This window comes from Physeter macrocephalus, chromosome 20 (assembly GCF_002837175.3).
Source record: "Physeter macrocephalus isolate SW-GA chromosome 20, ASM283717v5, whole genome shotgun sequence".
NCBI lineage: Eukaryota > Metazoa > Chordata > Mammalia > Artiodactyla > Physeteridae > Physeter > Physeter macrocephalus.
This window is the reverse complement of record NC_041233.1, coordinates 51,679,058-51,698,665: the sequence shown is the minus strand read 5'-3', so window position 1 is coordinate 51,698,665 and position 19,608 is coordinate 51,679,058. Positions and strand designations below refer to the sequence as shown.

The 19,608-nt window shown below is 44.7% G+C and overlaps 1 protein-coding gene across 1 annotated transcript in view; it reads right to left on the bottom strand.

The window, feature by feature from the left end:
- The window catches only part of PDE6C (phosphodiesterase 6C), a 62,339-nt gene that overhangs the window by 27,951 nt on the left and 14,780 nt on the right, over positions 1-19,608 (bottom strand). The window contains exons 8-13 of the mRNA XM_007107129.3: positions 12,809-12,856; positions 8,100-8,249; positions 7,366-7,509; positions 6,095-6,163; positions 621-767; positions 281-388 (exon numbers count right to left, since the gene is read on the bottom strand). Of these exons, the coding sequence (XP_007107191.2) occupies positions 281-388; positions 621-767; positions 6,095-6,163; positions 7,366-7,509; positions 8,100-8,249; positions 12,809-12,856 (666 nt within the window). The remainder of the gene's footprint in view (positions 1-280; positions 389-620; positions 768-6,094; positions 6,164-7,365; positions 7,510-8,099; positions 8,250-12,808; positions 12,857-19,608) is intronic.

The following is a 19,608-nucleotide window of genomic DNA, read 5'->3' as shown; positions in this document are numbered from 1 at the left end:
TTTCTTGAGGACCGTAGCTCATTCTGGGCAGTTACAAACCCAGCAGGTAACTGAATTTTCCTTTATGGATATAAGGACATGAGTGTCAGAGTGATAATTCAGCCAAACGCCCAGGGATACCCACGTACCCTGGCATCATCTCCAGGGGGGTTGGGGGTTTATGGGACTGTATCCATGAATTCCAAAATTACTGATCTAAAGTGATGGACTGTATCCATTTCTCACCACACTCAGGAGGGAGATGCACAGGTTTATGATGATTCACGGGCTCTGTACCTACCGTCAGCAAAGTGAACATCGTCTGCCCCACATTGAACCCGTGTCGCCAGTTGTGGTGAGTGATGGCACGGTACCCCTTCCTCACCGTGTACATCCATCTGGTGAGAACCTGCCACCAAAGAAGACAATACCACTCAGACTTTGGAGTAGAATTCTAAAGGTAAGAAGTTCTGTGACAACCTTATCTGAAAAGATAGGTTGGCCTTGTTTACAGGGTTTAAGTGGACAAATTGACGAAGTTAATGATACTTTAAAATCCACACTGCAGGGAATCTTTTGAACCACAGGAGATTTTAGTGGAGTACAGCCACAGAATCACAGCATTTTAAAGACCATCTGACCTCTACAGGTACTTTGAATTTCTCTACCACATTTATTTCAAAAAACAGCCGAAGTCCACACTTAATCAGTTCGTGCTCTGTGATGGGGAAGTCGCTGAAGTGGAATTCATACAGGTCTACGGCCTGTGGGTCTGGTAGGTCCTCTTTCTGTTGAAACAAGGACCAAGTGTTCCAGATTACATTTTTTTTCCTTTTAGTCTCATATACCCGACATTGGACATAAAACAAAATTACAATAAAAGGATGCCACATGCAATTCACTGAGCCTCTACCTGCCCGATACTGGGTTACGCCTTATTATCCTCACAACAAACCTACACAATGATCCTCAGTTTCCAGATGGTGAAACTGAGGCTCAGCTATACTAAGAAGCTTTCTAAGTGATGGCATTCAATTCTGAATCAGAATTTCTTTCTTTGATGCAAGATAAAATGTTTACTTGCAGCAGCCTAACCCATTTTCAATACTCAACTTCTTTTTTCCATTCCAGAAATATTCAGTAAACAGTACACGATAGCTTAATTCAATTCTATCGTATTATCTTTACCTGTTCAGTGATGCTTTCCTACTCGTCTGTGGGCTCCATAAGGATGGGGTCTGGTCTGTTTTATTTGCTGTGGTATCTCAGAACCTGTAGGGCCTGTCCCATGGAGGTGCTTGGTAAATGTCTGTTGAGTGAATGAATGAATGAATGAATGCCCCTCAGTGTACTGGTACACTTGCAGACATCTCATTTAACCCACGCCCCTGTCAGGATTTAGGACTAGGTGAAAAAACAGTGAATTAGTCCCATGAATATTGGCATGGCTTGGGAGTTTAAAATATGGATCTTGGGGCTTCCCTGGTGGCGCAGTGGTTGAGAGTCCGCCTGCCGATGCAGGGGACACAGGTTCGTGCCCCGGGCCGGGAAGATCCCACATGCCGCGGAGCGGCTGGGTGGATCTTGGGGCTTCCCTGGTGGCGCAGTGGTTGAGAGTCCGCCTGCCGATGCAGGGGACACAGGTTCGTGCCCCGGGCCGGGAAGACCCCACATGCCGCGGAGCGGCTGGGCCCATGAGCCATGGCTGCTGAGCCTGCGCGTCCGGAGCCTGTGCTCCGCAATGGGAGAGGCCACAACAGTGAGAGGCCCGCGCACCGCAAAACAAACAAACAAACAAACAAAAATGGATCTTGGCCTTAAGGAACTTAACTTACTAAAATGGTTATAAAATACAGACCAGTGAAAGGTGAGAGCTTAGAACATTCCCAGAGCACAGTCAGTGCCAGGGCTGGGAGAAATTGCAGGCAGTCTGGGGGAACTGAAGGAGGAGAGACTCTGGAGGGCTGTGTATTCAGCTGATCTGGTAGAAGGCAGGTCAGAGACAGTCCCACGGGAGGAGAGAAGCAGGCAAGGGCTGTGTGGGTCCAGCAGATGGACATGCAGGAGCAATTCAGTTCAGTGGGTATTTACTTTACTGAGCCCATTATAAATCCTTAATACTGTGCTAAGATCACGTCTCTCAGTAAGTTCAAGGTTTCCCAGAGGATGATTCATGCTCTATTTGTACAAATGTCAACACCAAATGGTATATGGCTCTTTTAAGTACAATTATGGTTTCTGTTCCCCTAACCCCCGAGTCTGGGCTGGACCCTCAAACCCTTGCCCTTCTCTTCAGGGAACTTCCTGGTCCTCCTGTGCCCCCTTCTCATCAAGGTCACTCTCAGACTGTCACTTTAGATAGAGATCTCTCTCCTACAAAGCTATGGCTTGGAGCCAGGAGACTAGTATTCAGTTCTGGGTTGGTATTAGCTATTGGGTTGGCCAAAAGGTTCGTTCGGGTTTTTCCGTAAGATGCTACCCAATATGTCAATGTTCTCATCTGTGAAATGGGAATGACAAGAGTAACATTTTTGTCTTTGTTGTTTTAATGAAAAAGCAGTGCCAATTTTATTTGCATGTGTCAAAGAAACTTAGAGGGATTCAACTCATGGCCCCTAGTAACACTTCACAAAACTCCTTTCTCATAGGACTTCTGTGTCTTCTGCCAAAGCCTTCTCATCACTTTCTCTCTCTCCAGACCCTCCCAGATTCCTTGCCCAAAGGGGCTCTTTTTCTGCATTCATTTTTATTCATTCAACAAACATTTATTGCTTCCTATCTGTGTTGTAGGCCTTATGGATAATGCAATGAAGAAAGCAGACATTGTCACTGCCCCTGAAACACACATTCTCGTGGGGAGAGGCAAAAAATAAGCACATCTTTTAAAAAATCCGACTAAGAAAAGAATTATGGGGTACGGTGTGGGGTGCCCAATGCCCAGAACCTCCCTGTTGGAGGTCGCCTCAGCCCTGCTCTTCCCAGAGTATTATGTAAAGATCAAACATGAAAATGCTTTTTAACGCGTTATCGGGTCAGTCACACTAAAGCGTAAATGTGCATTTCAGCAGGAAACAAAGTAAGAAGTTCTCAGAATTATGACTCCCAGCCCCCATTTACAGTTACAGGTGAACCGATAAAACAATACTACAATATGGCAATCACAGGTTTTGAAAAACAGCAGTCATACAGCAGTGATACAGAGAGGTTGATAGAAATAAATGCTTTTTTTTTTTTTTTGTGGTACGCGGGCCTCTCACTGTTGTGGCCTCTCCCGTTGCGGAGCACAGGCTCCCGACGCACAAGCTCCCGACGCGCAGGCTCAGCGGCCATGGCTCACGGGCCCAGCCGCTCCGCGGCATGTGGGATCCTCCCAGACCGGGGCACGAACCCGTGTCCCCTGCATCGGCAGGTGGACTCTCAACCACTGCGCCACCAGGGAAGTCCAAAATAAAGGCTTTTGATTCATCTGATAAGTAGGAACTCTGCCCCCAAAGGCTGGCCTTCCCCTCTCTGAAGGAACCCACAGCTGAGGTGGAATGAGAGGGGGGAGCTGCTGCCACCCCACGTGCCATAACATGGCGCCATCCACCTGCTGCATCCCGGCTGGCTCACTCTCTCTGCTCCGGGAAGAAGGCCCTGGGTATCTGATCAGGTCCCTTCGCAGGTCCCAGTGTGCCAGGCTGCCGTGGTCTCATCCCACCACCCTGCCGGGCCTCACGGGCTGCTCCCCTCTTCTGCTCACTGAGGCTCTGGCCATATGCAACTGGCTTCGGTCTCCTGTGTCCCCATGCCCTGGTCTGCACTGTCCTGCTTCCCCTTCCCATCTCCAGCCATCTCCAAGCCCCCGCTGTCAATCTCTGCCCAGCTAATTCCTGCTTTCCCTGCAGGCCTCCATGCCATGGCCTCATCTCACATTCTATCATCTTCTGTGAGTAGAATCAGGCCCTTAGCCTCCCCAGGGCCCTTGGTGCTCACGCCCTGTGAACCCATTCATTCAAGGCAGTGTCACTGCTTTTATTTTTGTCTCCCTAATAAACAGACAGCTTCTTGAACCAGGTAAAAACCAGACCACACTTATCTTTTGCCCTCAAGGCTTAACAGTTCCTTGTATCATAGGACATCTCAGTAATTACTGAATGAATGAAAAAAAAACTGAATGAAGGAGGAGTGAATGAGGTACTTCTCTGGGACGCCCTCTCCTCATCTCCCATGGTCTGGTAAACATGAGCTGCAGGGCATCCGTGAGTGAACTGAAATGTCCTGGGAAGCAGAGGGGAAGATGGGAGGACGACTTTCCCTACTTCCTTTGCCCGAGTCACTGCACTGCTACCTCAGTGCTTCCCAGCCCAGCAACATGCACCTGCTGTTGTACCTATAAAAGAGGACCACACCTTCCCTGAACTGAGAGTTAAAATGCATCCCTGCAGAAAATCATGGTTAAGTGGAGATGCATAAATATTTATGTAGCTTGGAAATTATGCCAATAGTTTTGGAGAACCCCTCTGAAATATGTTTGTTTCTTGAGTTAAGTTTTATGCGGCAATGATTTGGGATGAGCTTAGAGCACATTTTACGTTCAAAATAGGCAGTTTTATTGTAAAACTACCGGTTCTTTGCCCATTTTATTGCTTCTCCATCATAAGACCCTTCCTCCTCTAAATAGAGAACTAGAAAATTTCCAACATGTCATGGATGTCAATTAAAGCTTTGTTTTACAAGAAGATAAGTTTTGTTGGGGGTAAATGAGGAGAAGGAGTCATCTTCTGGGCCAAGTGTGAGGGGAAAGTGCTCAGAGGTAAAGCCAAAGAGACTGAGAGAAGGACAAGAGCCTCAAGTGACATGAAAACATAAAGGTGGGAGCAGATCCCTCAAAAAGGGGTCACAGGCCACTGGCTCTGTGGTGGTACAGCCAAGGGCCAGGATGGGAGGACAGAGCCCATAAAAATGGGAATGCGGAAGGTGAGATATTCAGTACATCTTAGTTCAGAAAGAAGAACACATGTCATGGATTGGAAAGGGGCAGTGGAAAACAGGATGAGGTAATTAGGGAGGGAAATAAGTGTGATATTATTTCAGTTTCGAGCAGATTGTACTCAAGCCTCTGAAATTCAAGGTCATGGGGCCTTGGTAATCCCAGGTTCTTAATTGGGATCCCAGAAGGGCCACGCTCATAGACCACCCCTAACAAAATCTAAAACCAACTCCTTCACCTGCCAGAAGAAAATCTAACCCTTTGAACAGAAAGATAATACCCAGAGCCCCTACAAGTCTTAATTCACAGTGTCTGGTTTTCAATTTAAAAACTATGAAGTATGCTTTAAAATGATCAAATGACTAAAACCCAAGAGTAAAAATAGACAGTAGAACCAGACATATAGGTGATTCAGGTATCTAGATGGAGAATTGAAAATCACTATGGTGAATAAATTTAAGAAGATAGAGAGATAAAGTAGATTAAATGATGGAAAGTTTTAGCACAGAGCTGGAATCTTTAAAAAAAGAATTAAATATGCATTCTAGAACTGAAAAAGATAATCTCTGAATTTAAAAACTTACTGGATGGGTTTAACAGTTGATTGTAGAACATGTGTTTGGGTGGGTTTAAACAGTAGACACAACAAAATACAGGCTTAATGACTGGAAGAGAAGTTATTTCAACTAGATATAATAGGGGTGACCCAATGGCAACAACAGGAAAGAACTGAATTCCTCCAGGACCCAGAAGAGAAGCTAGCAATGGCAGATGATAATGGTGCCTCTAAGGGTCTATCTACATTCTATTGTAATTCTGCCATGTCTTCCAGGGTGGCCATGCTGTAATCCAGAGCTATTAAAATAAACCAGGCCATGCTACCCCTAGAGTCTGTGCCTGCATTCCCTTATGCAGTAATCTAGTTTAACTATGATTCTAAATTACCTTTGTGGATTGTACTGTAGGGGACAAAGAGAAGGAAAAGCAAGGACCCAGAAGATCACTCTGTAGAAGAAATCTCTTTCCTTTTTAGCTTTGAAAGGTGCCAGAGAAGAGGAAACTCAACACTAACTTGAAAAATGAGAACAAGTGTCCTACTATATTTTATTTAAAAGGCATTAAGGATAGAAGTAAAACACTTACCAAAATTGTGACAAGTTGTTTTTCTTCACAGTCTTCAATTATATCTATATTTAACTTCTCTTTAAATTTCTAAAATGTGAAAGCAAAGGAGGTGTGAAATTGCTATAAAGTTGATTTCTATCTGATTCCTTTACTCTTAAAAGCAGTTAAAATAAACTATGTTGTAATGAGTTCCATGAAAGATGCATTCTGGATACAAAGAAGATCTATAGCACTTGATTATGTAGAATTTTCTCTAAAAAATAATTAATCTCTCTTTTCCCCCCAAAATGTAACAGTAGCTGTCTCAAAAAAAGAGAGAGAGGGAGAGGGTGAGGGAGACGTCGGTTGTTTGCATGTAGGCGAGAAAAATGAATGGCTTACATCTGTTCTTCTTTAGTTTATAGCAATTTCCCTTTATTCTCCCCAGACATTTTCATCTTCAACATCTCAAACTCTCAAATCAAATTTCTTTTAAGTCTCAAACCACCCAGCAAAACCAAAACCAACCAACCAAGCCAACAAACAAAAACACCCCAGGAAAACTACATCCACACACACTCTGAAAGCTTTTGAAATAAAGGAATAGAGACAGTGGGTGTGTTATATTTTCCCTTCATTTGGTGGTGATTAGAACACTGTTAGCGAATATCTACTTGCTCTCCAATCATCCATAATGCTGATCTTGGTCATGTTTGTACCTTGAAAATTTTAGTGAATTTGATGTGAGGAAAGAATTGAAAAGAGCTTGCACAGCTGGGCTTGCTCTCTTGTACTTGTCATCACCATGAGAAGAACATCTATCAGGTAGCTGTTGATCAAGGAGGATAGATGCAGAAAGCAAACCAAACACACAGCTTGGAGCCCAGCCCAACCAAGATTAGTTGAAGTCTGGTCAACCCACAAACTCATAAGTGAGAAATAAATGCTTATTGTCATATACCACTGAGAGGTTATGGTTGTTATACAGCATTACACGGCAACAGCTGACATTTCGCTCCCTAGAAATATTTTTTTCCTTGCTAACACTCTTGAATCTAGACCTCATTACTCCAGCTCCTACAGAGCTATTTTTAACAAAGTGCTCTTCCAACCAAGCAGCCTGGAAATTCAGTAAGGCTCTGTGTACTGTGGACCACTCAAGTTCCCCCCAACCCTTCCTTCTTTGTTTCTCCCCTCCTTAGCCCAGGACTAAACCTATTCTCATTTGTCAGACCTCCGGGTAATTAGGCGAATTCCAGAAGCCATGGTTAGATAGCATCTAATGTTACAGGACTGAATTCCTCACTAACCAAGATGGACTTGATTTCATCAGGAGTAGCTTTGGTGTGGTTCATGAGCATTTCCTGGGCTATGTCCTTTCTGTTTACTAGTTTATTCATTTTCTCATAGGTGTCAGTATTTAAAAGAGACCATCCGAGAAATTGTGTGAGAGTCTGAAATAGATAAAATGTTATTCGATTCTCTAAACCTAAAGAAAAAGTGATTTGGAGGCAACAGTTTGCATGCTTTCCTATCAATCAATCTCCCTTCCACCATCAACAACCCAGTTCCTTGTTTTAATCTAAGAAAAAAAAAGTACAATAATCAGCACCAGACAATAAAATTGGCTAAGCCCTTGCTTTTCAAAGTGCTCCATGCACCGTGAATACTTTATTAGAGGAGAGGAATTACAAAAATCCAGTAGATAAAGCATGACCTGAAAATCAGAGAGGGCTGGAGGTGGCAGCAAGGGTGAGAGGTGATAGAAGGGGAGTAGGGAGAAAGGAGAGAGAGATCTTTCCCCAATTCCCCAGTACTGAAAAGAATTTTGATTAAGCCAAAAGTTCACACTTTGGTAGAAAACGGTACAGTTTACAGAAGTCAGGAAACAGAAATGACACAATAACAATATATTGACTGCAACCATGTGTGACTCACGTCTTAATTGCCCTTCAGAAACATCATTCCAGAATAACAAATAATTATGCATCTTCTATTATTTCATGCATTTCATCTACCTCCATTATTTTATAATTGCACTTACCTCAGTGATGTGTTCATCATACTCATCAAAAGGCTTTCCATCCTTCCTGTTGTAAAATGTAGCTACGCCCACGATGTCTTCTTTCTTGTTGACAATAGGTAGGGACAAGACGTTTTTAATGACCCAGCCAGTCTCATCTACAGGTCCTTTCTACAAACAATAAAGACACTGAGGTTATTTTTTTAACTTTTTTTTTTTTGAAATAACTATAGGTACAAAGGAGGTTGCAAAAGAAATGTACACAGAAGTCCCATGGACCCTTTACCCAGTTTTCTCCATGATAACATCTTGTGTCACTATGGTACACTAACAAAACCAGGGAATACATATTGGTACGATCCATGGAGCTTATTCAGATTTCACCAGATTTATATGTATTTGTGCACGTGCGGGAGTATGCAGGCGTGTCTCTATGCAAATTCATCACATAGGTAGATATGTGCAACCTCCCCTAGAACCGAGATAGAGAACTAATCCATCATCACGGGGCTCCCTTGCACTACCCCTTGATAGCCACTACAGCCCTCACTATTCCCCACTTAGGTTATTTTCAGTTTAAAGAAAGAATAATTGGGGGTGTTAGATGCACAATTCCTATGTTGTATCAGAACACGGCTAGAACTATACAGCCATAAAAGTGCTGTAGTATATTTAAGTGTCCTAGAACCAAGTGTCTGTATTGTGACAACCCTACCCTCTTCTCTTTGACATCTCCCGCTCCAGCCCTAGGGATGGGAAGCATTTACCTGTGTTACCTCAGTGTTCCCCGTTTATTTCTTCTGTCCTCCAACACCTGTTTAGCTAGATTCTTATATTAAATTATCTCTGTTGAAATACTTCGTGTGGTTTCTGTTTTCCTGACTGATCCATCAAGATCGTTTTTTGTTCTGTGGTGTGGTTCCACTTAGTAAACATCTGTCAAGCCCCATGATGTTTCAGGACCTGGGCTAGTTGCTGGGGGTGCAAAGGTGAATAAATCACAGTCCCTAACCTCAAGATAACAGTCTAGTAGGGAATGCAGACACAGAAGTTCAGGAGTGTTTCTCAAAGTGTTGCCCAAAGATCAAGGGCAAGAGACTTTTTTCTTTTTAGCTTGTTTCATAATCTCTGGGCATGCACCTTAAATAGGCTCCCCAGGTAATTCTACAGTCCTCCGAAGTCTGAGAACCATGGTGTGCCACCTGCACAGCGTGCAACAAGGCAAAGGTAGCCAAGCACCCATCATCCCAGGCTATTCCTTGTTCTGCCTGCCCTTGGCTTATTCAGCCACCCTCAGAGGCTCTGGTTAAGTCTCACCTCCCCCTTGAAGCCTTCTCTTTTTTCACCCATATGGAACTTTCCTTTTTCAGAATTCCATCAGCACTTCTAGACTTGACCATACAATTTAGCATTTAGATAATTTCCAGATGCTTTGGAACTGTTGATTGTTGTCTCTGAGGCTATTTTCTAATCTTACCAAAGAGCTGTTTCATAAACTGTTAAATTCTACATAAGTGACAGGACAGTGCTGGGCATATAAGGGATGCTCAGTAAACAGCTGCTTATTAGTTGAAGAGCTTTGCCTTTAGACTTAGAATGAAAAGCAGAGAAACCAAGCCTCAATTCATGCTTCCTAATGGTCAAAGCTTTGGGGGAAAAAAAAGCAGTGCACAGTGGTTCTCAAAGTCTTCATTTTTGGAAAGTACTATGAAATATTTATATACTTATATCCTCACAAGGATGAGAGACAACATCAATAACAGAAAATATTACCTGTGTGCAAGGTAAGCACCTGTATTTATTTTTAAAAAGCTTCCAAAATAAGCTTTACTGACTGCCTCTGTTTTTTCAGTACATATTCAGTTGTTACCTGTTCATGTTCATGTCTCTTGCTATTAAGTTAGAGCTTGTTCACAGAAAAGTGATAGAAGGAACTTAAGATTTAAGAAAAATAGGACAAAAACTTAAGACAGAAAATTCCATGTACTTTTTCTTCTGTGAATTGGGATCACTTTAATTCATGTTAAATGAAGAGCCCCTTACTCCACTTCAAGGAACACCCTGAAGACGTCTACTTCCTAATCCCTGGAATCTGTGAACAAGTTACTTTAAATGGGGAAGGTGCATTAAACCAGCAGATGGAATTCGGGTTGTTAGTCAGCTGATCTTAAAATAAGGAAATTATCCTGGATTTTCCAGGTGGACCCAATGTAATTATAAGGATCCTTACAAGTAGAAAAGAGAGTCAGGATCAAAAATCAGAGAAGGAGATATGACAGTAGAAGCAAAGTCAGGACGATGTGACTGCTGGCTTTGAAGATGGAAGGGAGCCATGAGCCAAGGCAGCTCCAGAGGCTGGAAAAGACAGGGAGACAGGTTCTCCCCCAGATCCTTTAGAAAGGAACACAGTCCTGCCAGCACCTTGAATTTAGCCCAGTGTGACGCATTTTAGACTTCTGACTCCAGAACCGTAAGATAACTCAGTTGTGTCGCTTTAAGCCACTAAGGGGTAATTGTTACAGCAGCAACAGGAAGCTAATATGTACACCCTGCCCCCAAGAAACATAGTTTGAGAATCATTGCCTTTGCAGGTTTGTTCTGACCACAGTTCACTTTGAATCACTGGTTTTTTCATTAAACTTCTCAGGTGCAAGAGGGACTAGTGAGAATGGAGGTGGGTGCGAGTAGGCGGAGACAGAATGGGAAGGCCCAGCAGGGTGGAGGTTTGGGGAGGATGGGCACCCTATCCTGAGTCTGCCCTTTGTAATGATCCACAGGGGCAATGCCTGTGAGGGAAAACAGACAGGGAGGCTGAGAGCCCATCAAGATGCAGTCCGGGGCTTCCCTGGTGGCGCAGTGGTTAAGAATCCTCCTGCCAATGCAAGGGACACGGGTTCGAGCCCTGTTCCAGGAAGATCCCACATGCCGTGGAGCCACTAAGCCCGTGCACCACAACTACTGAGCCTGCGCTCTAGAGCCCGTGAGCCACAACTACTGAGCCCGCATGCCACAACTACTGGAGCCTGCACACCTACAGCCAGTGCTCTGCAACAAGAGAAGCCACTGCAATGAGAAGCCCGCGCACTACAACTTAAGAAAGCTCACATGCAGCAACGAAGACCCAATGCAGCCAAAAATAAATAAATAAATATATTTTTTTAAAAAGATGCAGTCTTGACCCTGGGACTAAGGACAGAGGGAAGGATGGAGAGCTGGATGGGAGTGTCTTAGACCACAGTGCAGTTCTGCAAGAGTTTGCAGGGCTGAAGGGGATTCCTAGGACCAACAGCGCTGGTCAGAGGAGTCTGGCGTCTCCCAGGAACTGGCCCGTGTTAGTATCCCGGCCCATGGGAAGTGTAGCCTCTGCGCTGACAGTGGATTTCCCAGCCCAGCAGCCATTTGATGGTCATCCTTCCTACAGTCAGAGACCTGAGAAGCATGTTTTCAGGGGCACTACACTGATGTTTCTTAGGGAGCTGGGCAATTCCTATAGGGTGGAGGTTTACCCCACGTGTGTGCCCAGCCTCCTCTGCGCCGTCAGAGCCCTCGTGTGGCTGCTCCCATGGGGGCCACACGAGGACCCCCCACCCCGCCGCCCAGAAAGCACAGGCCCCCAAACCTCTGAGCGCAGCCTGATTCTTCTGGGCCAGCTCCCTGCCCTCCCTGTTCAGACTATGACTGCTTAAGGTTCAGACACCTTAGAGAGTCCTTGTCCCTTTTTCCTGCCTGTGCACTCTTTCCTGGCACCCAGTTGCCATAAACAGAGGGGTCAGGGCTGGGCACAGTGTGGTCACAATTAGGCCTTCGGAGGCAAGGAGGAAGGAGCTGCAGCAAACGCCATGTGGTGTCCGCATGCTTCCATGGCGGTGAGCAGAGAGGAAACCTGCCCCGTAACTGAGCGAGTGAGCACAGGTTTCCCAGGCCTGGGGCCCCTGCTGCTGAGGGTGTGCCCTCACCCCACCCACCCCAGGCCGGCTTCGGCTTCACCACGTGGGCAGAGATGGGGCTCTGTGGGCGTGTCTGGGTGAGACCGGAAGACGGACGCTAGTGGCCCCCACTGGGAAGGCTATCTCCACTCCCGACTGGGGCAGGGCTCTAGCTGGATGTCTGCTAAAACAGGACACGGAACGGCAAGGGCCAGAAGGCGGAAAAGGAGAGGTTGCCGGGCCAAATGCCAGTTTATCTCAATGGTCAGGTGGGGAGGGGGTGGAAGAGGGGACAGGTGGGGAGGGGCATCTCTGGATGTTGGAGGAGGAAAGATAAAACCAAGAGTCTGACAGCAGGAGGGGCTCCCAAGAACCCAACAAGAAGTTCCTTTTCCTGATAACAGCGGCAATAAGCCACCGGGACGGGCCCGAGAAACCTCCAAAGGGCTGAATCCAGGTGGTAGGATGTATCCAGCTAATCATTCAGGCAGAGACCATTTACTGAGCACCTGTGAGGTGCCAGGGCTGTTTTAGGCACTGGGTGGGAGAGAATGGAGAAGTGGCAGTCCCCCCCGCCGAATGCTGGGGTGACAAACACCCTTCTCTCCTCCCCCTCCCCCCTCTTCTCCTTTCCCTGAAGAACGTGCTACTTGGTGGCCACCGGGCCAGCCAGGGTGAGTGGGACATAAGCCTTGCGTGTGCCTCCTGGTCACCCCCAAGCATAAGGCAGGCTCTGGGGATGGAGAGGGTCAGTGCCGCCCCCCTCCCCGCACTGACAGGGGAGGCCTGGCAGAGGGCAGTTACCTGAAATGTGAAGTATTCATCCGCTGGGGCGTTCAGCATGTTGCAGATCTGTTGCAAAGCAAGAGGAGCCATTAACTCACAAAGCACAACGAAAAAGAACGCGGGGGGCAAGGGTTTCCTCCCTAGGTCTCCACAGCTCGCAGGCAAATTATTCACCCTAGACCTCAGTGAGGCCACATGTGCTAACAGCACGCTGGAGTTGAGGTGGGCTGGGACCTGGGCCCCCTTTACTGGAGTGCTTGCATCTGAGCAAACGTCTCCTGGAGCAACAGAATACAAAGAAACTATAAGGGACTAAAAACAACTGCATGCATGCCCAGTTGGGGCAAATCATGAACGATAAGACACAAAAAGGTCACAAACCAACTGCCACTTCTGAGGTGCCAGGAGCAAAAGCAGGGGACTGCGTGTGATCCCTGCACACAGCACGGCCAAGGGGGTGGGCAGACCACTTAAACCGTCCCTCCGGCCCGACCCACCAATCCGCCCCCACCCTCGCCCCTCCCAGGAAGCAAACAAGGGCACCTGTGTCTTGTTTTTGCTCCCTCACGCTGCAGCACGAGTGCCAATAAAGCCTCACCTGAATTTCTCCTCTGGCCTCTTACCAATTGCTATTGATTAAAGAGTCCAAGGACCTGGGTGGGTAACAAAGTTAGCTTCTCTTCTACTAATTAAGTCATTGGATGACATTTAGCCCCATCTCCGCTCCTTCCTACTCCCTCAACCTCTAAGGATTCTTCTTCTAAATTCAAAGCAACTAGTTGCTCAGATCAAGGAGAGGAGGAGTCTAAGCAAAAAGGCCTTTCTGCCTGGGCAGGTGTGGCAGCAATGCTGGGAAGGCTCTGTTTTCCTTCTTTTTTTTTTTTTTTTCTGATGTGGGATCCGGGTTGGAAGAAAGTGGCTAAGGGGCAGGAGGGAAAAGCCAGACAGCCTTTTAGGTATGCCAAAGTAAATATTCATTACGAGACATCGCTTTAAGTACTAAACTCAGAGACTACTGCTCACATCCATAAGGACAAGAAATCATTCCATTTTTGGTCATTTTGGATTATCTTTACATCAGGTCAAATCAACAAATGTGTCTTTTTTTTTTTTTTAAGTAACAAGCAGTGGATTTAATTTTTGGGGGGGGATTTTTTTTTTTATTCAAACGGAAAGTCACAAAAATTATAATCATCCTCATCAGTTCACTCAGTCCCGTGTAATTAATTTTTTTTTTCATCTTGATCTTTTGTTAGCACTTTTATGAGTTCATCAGTTTTCCATTAGAGTTCTGAAAACGCTTATTCATTCAGTTCGGTAGTATAGTCGGTTACCAGAAACCTGTACTTGTCAGAGTCTTTTCCATGAATTCCTTGAAGATGAAACCCTTTTATAGGAAAATATTTGCAAAAGCATCAGAGTACACCCAGAACTGTCTGTAAATGACAGAAGACTTAAAAATGACCACGGTTAAAGATTTGATGAAAGTTCATAATAATGCAATTGACAAGGAAATTTAGTTATTTCTGAGACATACATTTTAAAGTAATAACTAGAATTATGACTTATAACATTATACCAAAACATATAAGATTTTTAGAAATTTCATGTAATGTCTGAAACATTTATATTAATGTCTTAATAAAAGACAATATCTTTCTTTCCACCAAGATTACATTAGATACTTTATTTTTATTTGTTTGCTTTTGTTTTTCCAGCATCATGATTTAATTAAGGGAGTATATTCATTGTAGAGAATATATTGATGATTGTAAATGTGACTCCTCATTACAGCCTTAAAATTTTTCAAACACCAAAGCACAAAGATGTCAATTATATATCCAAAATACAGGTACAAAACAAATACATGCATTTTCTATGCTCCAAAACTGAGTACACACTGTACTGTCACAGGGAAGGGGTTTACCAATGAAGACCTGACAATAAAGTACTCAAAACTGATATACCAAAATAAAATATAAAATAGGAGTTTATAAAAACAAGTTTGACAATAGCAGAGAGGACCCTTCGCATTTCTGAGCAAAAATGCATTTCATTATATGTACTCTCGCCTAAAATGAATAAACTGGTCACTTGAGAATGCTCTGTTTATTTCTCCTATTATACTACAACATTCTCCATGTCTTTGGAAAAAAAAATATTGCACAGGATCTGTGGGATAAGCATGCATGTTGATGGAACAGCACAATTGCACTGATTCTTACAACTCACTTCTAGATAAGGAGAAAGTGTTATTCATTAGTATGGCCCAGTCTTAGCCAATATTCAGTTTGGAAAGACACTGGGTTAAGATCAGAATGATCTGAAATTCCAAGTTCTAGAATTGATGATTTTATATGCCATTGTATTAGCCAGGCATCTTCTCTTTTCTTTTTATTTTTAAATTTTTATTGGAGTATAGTTCATCTACAAGGTTGTGTTAGTTTCTACTGTACAGCAAAGTGAATTGGCCACACATACCCATATATCCACTCTTCTTTACATTCCCCTCCCATACAGGTCATTATAGAGTATTGAGAAGAGCTCCCCGATAAATTAGATACTTTAAATCATAGCATTTTAAAGTTAGAAGGCACTTTAATAATTGTTTAAGCTTTTCTTTTCAAAGGTGAGGAAATAGAAGCCCAAAGAGGATAAATGACTTTGTTCAAATTCATGGGATGAAACGAGAACTGGGATGTCCAGCGAGGGTGCTGGTGGAATCACCTCTCCTGCTGGGGGTGGGGAAAGCCCTGATTTGTATCATTAACCAATTCCATGTTGTAAATACTCCCACCATGGAGGATTTCAAGTTGCCAGCAGTTTAACAACCTGCTTACCAAATTCCCGAAAAATCTACCAATCTGGTGAGTAGGTAAGAGCAGGCCTCTCCATCTAGTGCACTAACTGTGCCGGCCCCTCCGGCCCAAGGGAAGTGCTTTCTTAGAGTGCTTGAGCCAGGTGTACTATTTTTGTACTACTCTTACAAAGCAAATGGGACCATCTTTCAAAGTTTTTGTTAGTATATACAGTCTAAGAATTTAAGGACTCATTTGTGCTATCCACTCATTTTATAATCTAATTTGAATAAATAACATGAACTGATTGGCTGAGCATCCTTCAGGTGTGTGTTAAAGAGACAAAAAGCAGTTTAGTTCTCTTTTCTGACCTTTCCACCAACAGTATCTGTTTTGGTCCAGCCTTTTCCAGCCTTTAGAGAACATCTATAGATGGGTCAAGGTCCTCGAGGCCAAGTATTTAACTCAATATTCAAAAATCCTAGGGCTTCCCTGGTGGCGCAGTGGTTAAGAATCCGCCTGCCAGTGCAGGGGACACGGGTTCGAGCCCCGGTCCGGGAAGATCCCACATGCCACGGAGCAACTAGGCCCGTGCACCACAGCTACTGAGCCTGCGCACTGGAGCCGCAGCCAAAAATAAATAAATAAAATAAATAAATTTATTTTTAAAAAAATCCTCTCTACCTTCCCCATCTGTCTCTGTCTCTCTCTGTCTCTGTTTCTGTCTCTCTGTCTCTCTCTAAGTTTACAGGTCATTTTTTTTTTTTTTTTTTTTTTTTTTTTTGCGGTACGCGGGCCTCTCACTGTTGTGGCCTCTCCCGTTGCGGAGCACAGGCTCCGGACGCGCAGGCTCAGCGGCCATGGCTCACGGGCCCAGCCGCTCCGCGGCACGCGGGATCCTCCCGGACCGGGGCACGAACCCGGTTCCCCTGCATCGGCAGGCGGACTCTCAACCACTGCGCCACCAGGGAAGCCCTACAGGTCATCTTGATTCCAGCTTGGTTTGATCCTGTATTTAATGCCTCCAATTCTATAAATATAATTCTACAAACTAATTTTCATTCTTAATATCTCATGTTTTCAACACTAAAAAGTCACTCAATTGAAGTCTGCCGTTTCCCAGTCAGAGCTGGGATTTACTGGTTTGATGAGAACTCTGTGGGCATGTGTTCCCCAAGTCCAGCAAGGTCCAGCTGAAGGACCTCTGAGACTGCTCACCTGAAAGCCTGCCTTTACTCTATTAGAAAGAGTTTGCGAGAAAATTATCAAGGGAAAAGTTTGAAAAAGCTAAAAGGAAAAGTTTCAAGCAGTCTAGAGGAGCATCATATATATACAATTAATTATGATTTAAATTGCACATCATGGACTCCCCTGGTGGCACAGTGGTTAAGAATCCGCCTGCCAGTGCAGGGGACACGGGTTCGTGCCCCGGTCCGGGAAGATCCCACATGCCGCGGAGCAAGTAAGCCCGTGTGCCACAACTACTGAAGCCCGCGCACCTAGAGCCTGTGCTCCACAACAAGAGAAGCCACGGCAATGAGAAGCCCGCGCACCACAATGAAGAGTAGCCCCCGCTCGCCACAACTGGAGAAAAGCCTGCGAAGACCCGACGCAGCCAAAAATAAATGAATAAATAAATTTATTTTAAAACATTGCACATCATTTTTATTATCCAGAAAACAGCATTTAAAGATTCTGGAAGCCCCTGTCTCTTAAATAATTAGGTCAACAACCTCATTTTACAGATGATGACATTAAAACCCAGAGAAGTCAAGGGATTTGCCCAAGGTCAGATTTGCCAATGGATTTGCTCAAGGCAGGACTGAGTCATGGCACCCAGGGATCCTGAGTCATAGCCCCTTGCTCTCTTCACCAAAACCCACCATCATATCACAACAGTCCCCCAGGAATGGCACTGCTCTGGCTGGGTCTGCTGAAATGTTTGATATCATCCTCTAGACCAGTGGTTCTCATCCATGGGTGATTTTACCTGCCAGGAGATATTTAGCAACGTCTGAGACATTTTGGATTGTCATAGCAGGGTGGTGCTACTGGCATCTAATGGGTAGAGGGCAGGGAGGCTGCTAAAAACCCTACAATTCAGAGTACAGCTCCCCACTACAAATAATTATCTCATCCACAATGTCAGTAGTGGCAAGTTTGAGAAATCCTGTTCTATACACACAAAAAATGTTTTTAATAGATCCTGCCTTTTGTAAGCACATAGTATAGGGTGACACATTTGGGAGTGAAAGTGAAGGCTGAATAACTCATGAGGACAACAGGTGTAAATGGAGGTTGTCACATACAAACTGGGAGGTATGCTCACCCCAATTCTGGAGTCCCAGGAAATGGCTCAAGGTCAATTCTCTGAAAATCACTTTGGGAATGCTAACTTGTCTAATGAGCAATTTGGTGAGAAATGCCTTAAACTAGATTTACACCAATTTGTCATCAGTCTTGGGCTACCAGCAGAAAGGATAACAGCAGGGGTGAGGCCAAGGGCAGGAGCTGAGAGGTGAAAGGCAGCAGTAAAGCAAATGCAATGAATCCATGATAGAACCAAAATCTGGGGAGGGGGGGGAGTCCTCCACAGCTTTGGAATCAACTCTGGCAAGTTGGTTATATGGCAAATTGGTGATTTGGCAAATGAACCATTCAATGAGTTGGCTTTTGATGCATTAGCTCTCTCCAAATTGATTTTTGGACAATAACATGTTTACCTAGGAAACATCTACGAAAGAAGAGGTGCTTAAAAAGTGGGGCATAGGGGCTTCCCTGGTGGCGCAGTGGTTGCGCGTCCGCCTGCCGATGCAGGGGAACCGGGTTCGCGCCCCGGTATGGGAGGATCCCACATGCCGCGGAGCGGCTGGGCCCGTGAGCCATGGCCGCTGGGCCTGCGCGTCCGGAGCCTGTGCTCCGCAACGGGAGAGGCCGCAACAGAGGAAGGCCCGCATACCACAAAAAAAAAAAAAAAAAAAAAAAAAAAAAGTGGGGCATAATAAAAAAAATAAAATAATGCCATTTGCAGCAACATGGATGGACCTATAGATTATAATGCTAGGTGAAATAAGTCAGAGAAAAGACAAATATCATATGATATTGCTCATATATGGAATCTAAAAAAATGGTACAAATGAACTTATTTACAAAACAGAAATAGAGTCACAGATGTAGAAAACAAACATGGTTACAGGGGAGGGATAAATTGGGAGATTGGGATTGACATATACGCTCTACTATATATAAAATAGATAACTAATAAGGACCTACTGTATAGCACAGGGAACTCTACTCAACACTCTGTAATGACCTATATGGGAAAAGAATCTAAAAAAGAGTGGATATATGTATATGTATAACAGATTCACTTTGCTATAGTACAGCAGAAACTAACACAACATTGCAAAGCAACTATACTCCAGTAAAAAAAATTTTTTTTAAGTGGGGCATAAATTTCTTTATACCGGCTACAGCAGCTTTGGGGTATCAAACTTGATAAAAACCCTAAATAGAGCCTGGTAGATGGGATGCTGGGAAACCGAGGATAGGGGCCAATGGTCAAACTATTTGACTATTTTGGTGAGGCTGAAAAATTGTGGTGTCTGTGGATTCAATTAGGAATGAATTGGAATATTTTGGTCATTACCACCAGGTCAAGAATGACGTTTTAAAATATTTCAATTATAAAAAAAAAAGGGGGGCGGGAATTCCCTGGTGGTCCAGTGGTTAGGACTCCACGCTTTCACTGCCAAGGACCAGGGTTTGATCCCTGGTCGGGGAACTAAGATCCCACAAGCCACGTGGTGTGGCCAAAAAAAAAAATATTTTTTCAAAAATTTTCAATTATTGGGCTTCCCTGGTGGCGCAGCAGTTGCGCGTCCGCCTGCCGATCCAGGGGAACCGGGTTCGCGCCCCGGTCTGGGAGGATCCCACGTGCCGCGGAGCGGCTGGGCCCGTGAGCCATGGCCGCTGAGCCTGCGCGTCCGGAGCCTGTGCTCCACAACGGGAGAGGCCACA